The 9976-nt window shown below is 44.1% G+C and overlaps 1 protein-coding gene across 1 annotated transcript in view; it reads left to right on the forward strand.

Annotated features, from left to right (window-relative positions):
- Window positions 1-335: 335 nt before the first annotated feature.
- Window positions 336-9976, forward strand: part of col4a5 (collagen, type IV, alpha 5 (Alport syndrome)) — a 71055-nt gene continuing 61414 nt past the window's right edge. Inside the window, exon 1 of the mRNA XM_080792689.1 lies at window positions 336-653. Coding sequence (XP_080648815.1) covers window positions 561-653 — 93 coding nt within the window. The 5' untranslated portion in view covers window positions 336-560. The remainder of the gene's footprint in view (window positions 654-9976) is intronic.

Here is a 9976-nt window from a genome sequence, read left to right on the forward strand (position 1 = left end):
AGAAGGTACCATGATAAATCCGCCAGTGCACAGGTTCCAATAACCTGCGCTCACACAATCCAGTTAATCCACCCGTTGAATCTGGAAAAGTGCAACAGCAGCGTGGAAAGCTTGCGCACATACTGTAATAAGTTATTATTTGTAGTATTTGTGTTTTTTTTTGTCTTTTTATTTCTTTAACATTTATTTATTGCTGTGGTGCGCGTGCGCCTGCCCAGCATGCTAGCAAGTGTCAGTCAGTGCGGCGGAATCTTTGCGCCGGGGGTGGGAAGTAGTTCCGGCTAGGCAGGTTCGCAAGTCGAGGAGAGAAAAAGTTTTCCAGGACTGTGCAGAAGACAGCGCTGCTAGCACCAGCCCGGACAGCATTACAGTCCTCCACAGCTCTACTCCGCCTAGGAGCTCTCTATCACAGCAGACGGGTTTTCTTACTTTCTTTTTTTTTTATTGCAAACTTGTTGTGGGGGAATGCGTCCTGCAACACCGACTGCGAGTGCCGAGTAGTTTTAGCCAGTGTTCTCATCGGCAGGCGGATTCGGGCAGTAATTTCGTGCAGAAAGAAGATGAATCAGAGCTTGAAGAGTGCGCGACACCTCGCCGCGGGGCTGCTGCTGTTCCTAGCCCTGTGTATCGCGGTCCAACAGGCAGAGTCTGCGGTAAGTTGCATTTTGCATTTCCAGACATTATAATCACTGTTATTTAAACATTACCCACCACGTTACCAAGGGGGAAAAGCGCACGCACGGAGCTCGGACGCGTAGTTTTCAAACCGGGGCCGTGTCTGTCTCGCAACTCGCTCCGTTTGACTTGTCGGAAGTTTATAGCTAAATAGGGAATGGCGAGTTTAGAGCAAGTGTTTTTTTACCCGCAGCTCTAAGAATAATAACGTTTGCAGTTTGACATTGTATTGCAGTGGGGGAATAATAGCCACCCGCACAAGTCTTCATCGCGGGGCTATTATGAACGCGTTATTGCGCGTTTCTAAAACTTTAGTCGCCCAGCCCAGGGCTTGCTATAGCACCGGTAGGTAGACGCACCCAGCAGTCTCTCTCTCTCTCACTGGGGGCTATAGCGTCTCAGTGCTGCGTGGAAAGCGGAGATCCGATGCCGTGTGTGCTGTACGTGCTGCACGCAGCAGCCAGGACAGGACAGGAGACAAGTCAACCTGTAGGAACATGCCGGCTAAAAGAACCGGTGCCATCTTTTACTTTGGCACAAATCAAGTGCGCGGGGAATCGGGTCTGTTAACGGACTGTGAACTGAAGTGATATTGTGATAATCGCGTTATTATTATTTATCAGCGACGCGTTGAACTTTTTTATTCAGCCAATACATCATTTGTAACATCTTTGCGCTAGTTCTCTTTGATTATTTTATTTTCGTCATGTTTTTGTTTGTTAGCGGCACACTGGCACACGTTTCCTCTGCAACATGTGTCACACGCGTTTGTTTGGGGGGTTGATGATCAAGAAAGAAAGAGAGAAAACAAATATGGGGGTTGGAAGAGCTGTCCTGTCATCATATTATTTGCTTTTAACTATAGCTTTGTGTCGTCCATTCCGCAGGTGTAGCCTAGCGCACGTCAGTAACTCAGTAAGATGCATCACTTTGAAACAGCAAGTTATTCGGCTGTGTTAGGTTACACATAATCGTCTCACAAAGGATTCATAATCATAATCGTTAATTGATTCATTCTGGCCGCGCACTGCAGATAAACATTACAGTAGAGTGCATGCACGAGTAAACACACTTTATCCATCACTGACTGACTGTTGTTCAGTTAATGGGCTTAAAAACTTGTTGCACACAGGAAGGAGGGAGGTTGCTGACTGTTATTGCTTTAAGAGTTTAGACCTTTCTGTCTGTATACATCACTTGTAGCCTAACATGGACTACTGACACACGAAAAGTTTACATTAATGTTTGCTGCACAACGCAGCTGTGTAATCAAACATGGTGTTTAGGTTCATCCACGGAGTCAAACTCATAAATCAGGGGAGAGAGAGAGAGAGAGAGAGAGTGGTTTCGAAGAAACTTTGAAAGCATCTCCGTTTTTCATGTAATATTACAATTGTACGTGATTGGCTGCCCCTCCTCATGAATATTCACACTTACACTTACATTATTCATGAGGCGTGCTTACTGCTTAACATGTTGATTCAAGTGGCCACGCCCACTGCAAGGCATGTTCATTCAGGAGTTTAGTAGCCTATAATGGTTGAGGATGATCACATGGAATAGAGCAGTGTGGTTCTCAAAGGGTGGTTCAGGGACCCTCCTTGGGGTTCCACGAGGGGTTTCCAAATGGATCTGCATGGTCTCTTCCGAGTTATCGGAGTCTTTGAAATAAAACATTTGAGAAGCACTAACATGTCAGGGATTCCCAAACGGCGCCCTCAGTGGTGCGCGAGCGCCTTCTAGGGGGTGCGTGACACGAAAAGGCTAATGGTGGTGCTATGGTGTTATTTTAAATATATGAACATATTATGCCAATATATGGCAAGTATATGCAGCATATATGCCATATTCAGGTTAATACAGTAGGTGCATATATATATATATATATATATATATATATATATATATATGAATATGTACATATAGGAAATATATGTCTATATAGCTCACGCGGCATATGGAGTAATATTTCTGTTGCATATAAAAAATATATGTTCATATATTTAATTTCCATGTAGGGTTACGTCAGCTAGGTCTGGAGCTAACAGGGGGCGCACAGCCGGAAAAAGTTTGTGAACCCTAACAGAATATCATTCCGGCAAGCTTTTGTGTAAATGTTTTCCATTACCTCCTCATATAGGTAAAAATCCTGACCAATGCTTTCATTGAATATAATGCTTTGTGTCTAACTTCCATTTCACACTATCTGTCTGTAATCTGTGTACAAATAAGGAGAACTAAGTTGCTATCATGCACCTTCATTGTCAATGTCTACAGATCTTCCTGGTTGATAAGGGAATGTGTGTGTGTGTGTGTGTGTGTGTGTGTGTGTGTGTGTGTGTGTGTGTGTGTGTGTGTGTGTGTGTGTGTGTGTGTGTGTGTGTGTGAGAGGGAGCGTGTGTGTGTGAGAGCGTGTGTGTGTGTGAGCGTGAATGAATGATAACTCCTGTTGTTAATGTTTTGTGGAACTTGCTAACTGCATACTGCATAGGTTTATGAGTTGCCTGTTAGTACCACAAATGTTTCAATTGGGAATCATCAGTGTGATTCAGGAAAACAAAAAAAATGTTTTTCAATAATTATCATCAGCCATGCAGTTACTGAATGTCTCCCATAAGATGCATTCATTAAAAACAACAACAGCAGCAGAAGACAGAAGACAGAACTTAGGAACAGATCAACCCCAAGTTGACATTCGACACTGGTGGTTGTTGATAACACACAATGGAAACATTGTGGAAACCTCCATCTCTTAGCATTTTAAACATTAAAACCTCCATCTCTTAGCATTTTAAACATTAAAACCTCCATCTCTTAGCATTTTAAACATTAAAACCTACATCTCTTAGCAGAGAGATATCCTCCTGGTGTCAAAACCGACCCAAATATGTTGCTACAAACTGCCGCTCTCAGGTGGAAGCCTTGTATGTCCAAAACGGCAGTGGTGGAAAGCAACTAAGTACTGTACTGTTTTATTTATACTTTACTTGGGTATTTCCAATTTCCAGTACTTTTACTTCTACTCCACTACATCTCAGAGGCAAATATTGTACTTTTACTCCACTACATTTATTTGAAAACTTTAGTTACTATAGTTACTTTGTAGGTTTTGATTACTGTATTATTACAAAACATACAGTAACCCCTTTTGCCCTGTATACATTTCGATTTCATTTGATAATAGCAGATCTACAAGCTCACAATGCGTCGCATCAGTTTGTAAATAGGGCATTCGTTTTTTATACCCTATATGTATATATATATATATATATATATATTATATATATATGAAATGAAATATAAATTGCAGCCAGACGGTGACGAAATCCACCCCAAGGTTTGTGTGAAGTTCTGTGTGTAGTGTGTGTGTGTGTGTGTGTGTGTGTGTGTGTGTGTGTGTGTGTGTGTGTGTGTGTGTGTGCGTGCGAGAGGTATAGCGGCGTACAGGTTGTAACCGCATGCGTGGAATGTTACAGCCCGGTACTTGTGAATGAGCCCCGTCATTGTTGTCGTTGAGTTCTAAAGCCAGCAGTGCAGCCAAGGGAATGACGGACTCACTAGGGGGCTCCTGATTGGCTACCGGGGGGCGTGGGGGTGGCGGTGAGGGGGGTGGTATTCCGCTGTCCGCTCTGGAATGTGGCATATATACTGCTGGACGGCCCCCGCTTGGACAGCGTATATGGGGTTGGGGGGAGAGGTGAAAGGAGGTAAAGAGAAAAGACTAGAGTGGGGGGGTTCTCAAAGTGGTGTCCGCGCACCAAGAGGTCCCTAATAAGGGCGTCCCCGGGCAAAAGTTGTTAACATCGCGTCGAAATCATTTCAAACTCCTTTAATCGTATATAATGCATTGGCCATTTGAAAATAGCAGATCGACAAGCTTACTGCGACGGTTACTTACTGTACTACATGAACAAGTTGGACTATAGCACTGCAGGGCAAGAGGAGACAGCGAGAGGGAGGGAGAAGAGCAGAGCAAGACAAGCAGAGGAGAACGTCCAAAAGGAAAAGGGTGAAGGACGAGGATAGGATAGGATAGGATAGGGGAGAGAGAGGGAGAAGGAAGAGAATGTGTAGGAGGAGAGAGGTGGGCGGGGGAAGACCAGGAAGGAACGAATGCGGTGAACAGAGGAGAGGAGACGAACGCACGTTACAGGAGACATGAAAGACAGATACAGAGTGAGGGATGGAGCTGTGTGTGTGTGTGTGTTGCCCTCTAAGGGTAACAACACAACTGAGGATTTTATGAGTGATTAATGTGGTGTCTCCTTCAATTCCCTCTTCCTTCCTTTCTTCCTTCCTACTGTCTACTGTCTCCATCTCTTTCTGCCATCATCCCTCCCTCATCCATCCATCCTGTCGGCATCGCGTCTTCATGCATAAAACTCACTAATCACCAAATAAGTAACTAAGTGCTGAAAACTACAGCTTTTGATCTTGCTATTATAAATAGAGTTTTATACATTTGAAAACCTGAAATGGGACGTTATGCATAATGAATACTTTTACTTTTGGTACCTTAAGTACATACCCACTAGTATATTTCATTTGATTCCCCGTCCTCTCTCACCAAGTCCCTCTAGTGGACAATGTAAACATGGCAGCACACAGTCACTTTAGTTAGAATTCCTCCTGGGAAACAGAACAGACTTAATTAAGACGAATGTAGTAACACAGTTGGGCCGGCGTGAATCAGACAAATGATTATTCCGGATTCTAAATAATGGAAGACAACTGGGTCGGCCCGTTTTCGTGAGGGCTTAGAGCGAGGTACAGTTACAGTAGGCTATGTATGTTCACAGTACTATAGACAGGTACATCCACATGTGGGTACGTACACTCACACACACACATGCAGCACGCACACACACGCATGCATGCACACACGCACGCACAGTACAGTACATATACTGTATGTGCACAGTCACACACATGCACACGAGATGCATTCGCCTTTTTTATATTATCTTGATGCTACGTACTATACCTGACTGATTCACTGTGTGTGTGTGTGTGTGTGTGTGTGTGTGTGTGTGTGTGTGTGTGCATACGTGTGTGTGTGTGTGCGTGCATACGTGTGTGTGTGTTCTGTGGGCTATGACAGGTTCAAAGGAAACCTCTAGGTGTCCATTACAGATGAACTCCTTCACCTGGCTAAAGACTGATGGATATCTCACTCACACACACACACACACACACACACACACACACACACACACACACACACACACACACACGTATCTATATACGTATACCTTCATGCACAACGGAAGGTGTGTCTGTGTGTGTGTGTGTGTGTGTGTGTAGCCATAACATCCACCTATAGTGCAAGATAGACCTGTGTGTGTGTGTGTGTGTGTGTGTGTGTGTGTGTGTGTGTGTGTGTGTTTTGATCTGTCAAGGCATGCATATACGTATGTATTTAGAATGCTTTAGTCTTTTAATAGTCCCAAAACCTCAAATAAAATATGTAGGCTATGTCCACAACATTCGTCAGCATATTAAAAAAAGTATAGCCTATATATATAGTCAAAATAGAGCATGTATTGCGCAGCTTGCGCTTGTATGCCTATATACAATCTATGTTTCACAAACATGACGGTCTGACAGACAAACAGCAGACCGATAGTCACTAGAGCTAATTATATATAAAAAAAATAGAAGTCCACATTATTGATTGGCATCAGCATGTTTGCACTTCGGCAAGTCGGCAAGTCAAAGTTTTAAGTGAGCTCACCTCACCTCTCCAGCGCTCTCTTCCAACAAAAGTTAAGATTATGCACGCTTTAATGTCGCTGTGCTGCCGGCTGCCTCGCTGGGCATGCACAGAATTGTTTCGTGGTACGGTATAGCTATTAATTATAAGGAACTGCAACCGTAGCTGTAGGCATTGTTCTCATCATGAACGACATCATGTCGACATGCCTCGGCACCAAACCTCCATTATGCCATGTGCCGACTAACGCCAAGAGAGTATAGGCTACTTTTAAACGCTCAGTCAGTTGACATTGCGAGAGACTCGCCTGTCAAAATAAGCTGATCTACCAGTTCATGCAGTGCGGACCACCGTGTGCGGACCACCGCATCGCGGACCACCACCGCGTTGAAAGCTCGGAGATCTGCGCCTTTTGCAGGAATGTGATGACGTTTTTCACCCGTGGAAAGCTATTTCCTGTTGCCTTATATGGCGTGAAATGGGCGTGGGTGTTCAATTATACCAGGCGACACCAGGCGCATTGCTTGGGAAAGAATGAAGCCATTACGCAACCTTTGGTGAATGACACGTGAGATTGACGGATTAATACGCTCTCATTACGCACTTCATTTACACCTGGTCGTACATTTCCTTTGTGAATCTGGCCCTCAGAGTGTACACTCTGAGGTTCATTTAATATTATTTAACTTTTTCACATGTCTCTGTCTGTCTGTCTGTCTGTCTGGCTCTCTCTCTCCCTCCAATCTGGGAGGTAAATTCCGTCTTTATCTCACCTGTGTTGTTACTAGACGAAGGGCCTGGGATCTTTTCATAGACCAGCGGTGCGGGGAGCAGTTCCCAAAACATCACTGAGTGTGTGTGTGTGACTGTGTGTGTGTGTGTGTGTGTGTGTGTGTGTGTGTGTGTGTGCGTGTGTGTGTGTGTGTGTGTGTGTGTGTGTGTGTGTGTGTGTGTGTGTGTGACTGTGTGTGACTGTGTGTGCACATGCGAGTGTGCGTGTGTGTGCGTGTGTGCACGCACCCACTCTGGAGGATTTCACACTATGGTGGGAATGAGTTGAAGATGCCATTAACATTAACAGGTGTACAGCAGACTAGGGGAGCTAACACAAATGTTTAGATAGCTAATTACCACAACACACACGCACACTCTTCTTCTGTTATACAAACACACTGCTATCTCCTCGCTTCATGTCCACACCGTGGTGAAATCGTCGCTTTCCAGGAAAATGAAACTTAAGAACCAACCTGCGTTCCAATGGAGCCAATGTAGTTACAGTATTTAGTCACACAAGCTCTTGTCGATACCTTTCATTGCTTAATAAATGTTCATAAAACCCCACGGAGAGATTTAGACAAATTCAGACAATAGACAAATAACGGCACTTCCGGAAAATACGGCATGGCTGTCACCCGCTGTGTGTAAACACAGAGTAGTGTTTGTCACATACCCCTAATTTACTAAACCTACTCTCTCCGTTTTGCCTGGTACTTTAGCTCAACCCATCCACCCTTCTCTCTCTCTCTCTCTCTCTCTCTCTCTCTCTACCGTTTCTCGTCTCTCAGTGATTGTGTCCATGTGTATCGATTTCGTTCGTGTTCTCTCAATGTCTCTTTGTCTTTCAGTTTTGTCGAGACAGTCAGACAGACACACATAGCGGTCCTCTTGTCATGTGGTCAACCGCCGGAAATGAGGGTTTGTACGTGTTTTGTACCGTCCTGACTCGTCGGTCTAATCTAAACCAGCTCTGCTCCGTTGGACCCCGGCCACTGCTGGCTTTCCATCCTAACTTGAGTACAACTGTGTTCATCCGGTGTCCTCGTTATTCTATAGCGGGGCTAGTTAGACCTGGTATCACCGGCAGTACTAGAGGTTCCTGCAGACCGGAATTTGGAACCATTGGTCTAAAAACACTGTTTCAAAGCACTTCACTCAGCAAAGGTCAATATTTCTCCAACCTTTAAACTTTCATTACCATGTCTTTGGTCCAATTCCGCCTTCTGATGTAATTTCCCCGACAGATAGACAGACAGACAGACAGACAGATAGAGAGAGAGAGAGAGAGAGAGAGAGAGAGACCACCCAGAATGTAGATTTACTTACAAAGTGAACTATGTGGCTGACAGGCCTGGGGGGAGGGGGGGGGGGGGGGTGTACATCTAGTTGGTCTTTTGTCTGACTCTTTGAAGGCAAGTCATCGACCCAAAAGAACCCTGACCCAATAACACCCCTACCTCACAGTGAACCCTGCATAAACCCTTGTGTCCCTATTTTATTTTTTTTTGGGCGCAAATACTAGCCAAATCTGTGGTCCAAAGCTCACAACTCCTCGCACCATTGTTCTCAGAACTCAGGCTTAGTAGTACTGTCCTGAGCAGGGACGGATCAGGTTCTGAGAACCCAGAACCCGTGAAATATGTTTCATGACACAGGTTCGCTCAGTTCTTGCACCAGTGTTGATTTCGTCGACTAAAACTACAACGAAAAAGGTTCGTCACTGACGAAAATGAAATAAAAACGAAACAAAAACTAAGCTGTGATGGCTAAAACTAGGACTAGGACTGTTGCACTCTGGAAATATTAAACTAAACTCAAAATGTCCCGTCAAAATCAACAGTAGCGTACGGACAGCCGACCGCAATGTGTTTGAATGAATCTGCATCCCAGGATGAGAGACTAGATCTCTCTAAACATACCCCTGGGGCCAACAAAGTTAAGGAGACCTAATCTTAAGTGTTAACCGGTAAGTACATCCACCGAATGGGCCAGAATGACCTCTCTTTGAAGACCTCATAAGATGCTAAGTCTAGCAAGACTAGAGCTGAGCCCTTTGTGGATTGGTGAATGAGTTTTAGGATGAAGAGCAGGTTAAGGCTAGTGAGACTGTTTGGTCGGTTTGGTTGTTCATCGGTGCCTTTAGGAGGATGTACAACAAATTACATCATTGTCATGTTGACTACATTTGACTTAAAAAGTTTAACCTGAACCAGGCATTCCCCGGCAAAAACATCTGTTTAATTTCACTAATATTTCATCTGCTACTAGGAGAATGTATAAGAATGACTATTCATACTGTAGGTTTCACTCTCTGCACCTACAGTATAGATTCTATAGAAGATGAGTTGTAGATGTTAGATTAGCTAGTACAGAGTTCTGTACTGTATCTAACAAAAATAATATATAGTCATAACATCATGATGTGTGATTGAGCGACAGCGCGAGAGAGAGAGATAGAGAGACTACTGCATATCACTGAGTGCATATCGCACCTGTACATCTTGTCTGAGACACTGTCGTCAGTCATAGCAAACTACCGTCCAAACTTTACAAACAGCAATTCATACCTTTGCTTCTGGGGGGGGGGGGCAATTACATTTTTGGGGTCCTTGTCATGAAATAGTTTGGGAACTATACTGATATAGAGACATAGGTTTTTCAGAAAACTGTTAGGATTTAAGAAGACATTTGTAGAATCTGGTCTGAGGTCTTAATGGGTTAAAACAGCCCAGGTGTGAAAGCATCCTTGGATACCATATGGCCAAAGGGCATGAGCTTTTATGGATAGCTAATTAGGCTACGACCAGAAGA

The sequence above is a fragment of the Protomyctophum bolini genome, assembly GCF_963924005.1.
Source record: "Protomyctophum bolini genome assembly, chromosome: 20".
NCBI classification, from domain to species: domain Eukaryota; kingdom Metazoa; phylum Chordata; class Actinopteri; order Myctophiformes; family Myctophidae; genus Protomyctophum; species Protomyctophum bolini.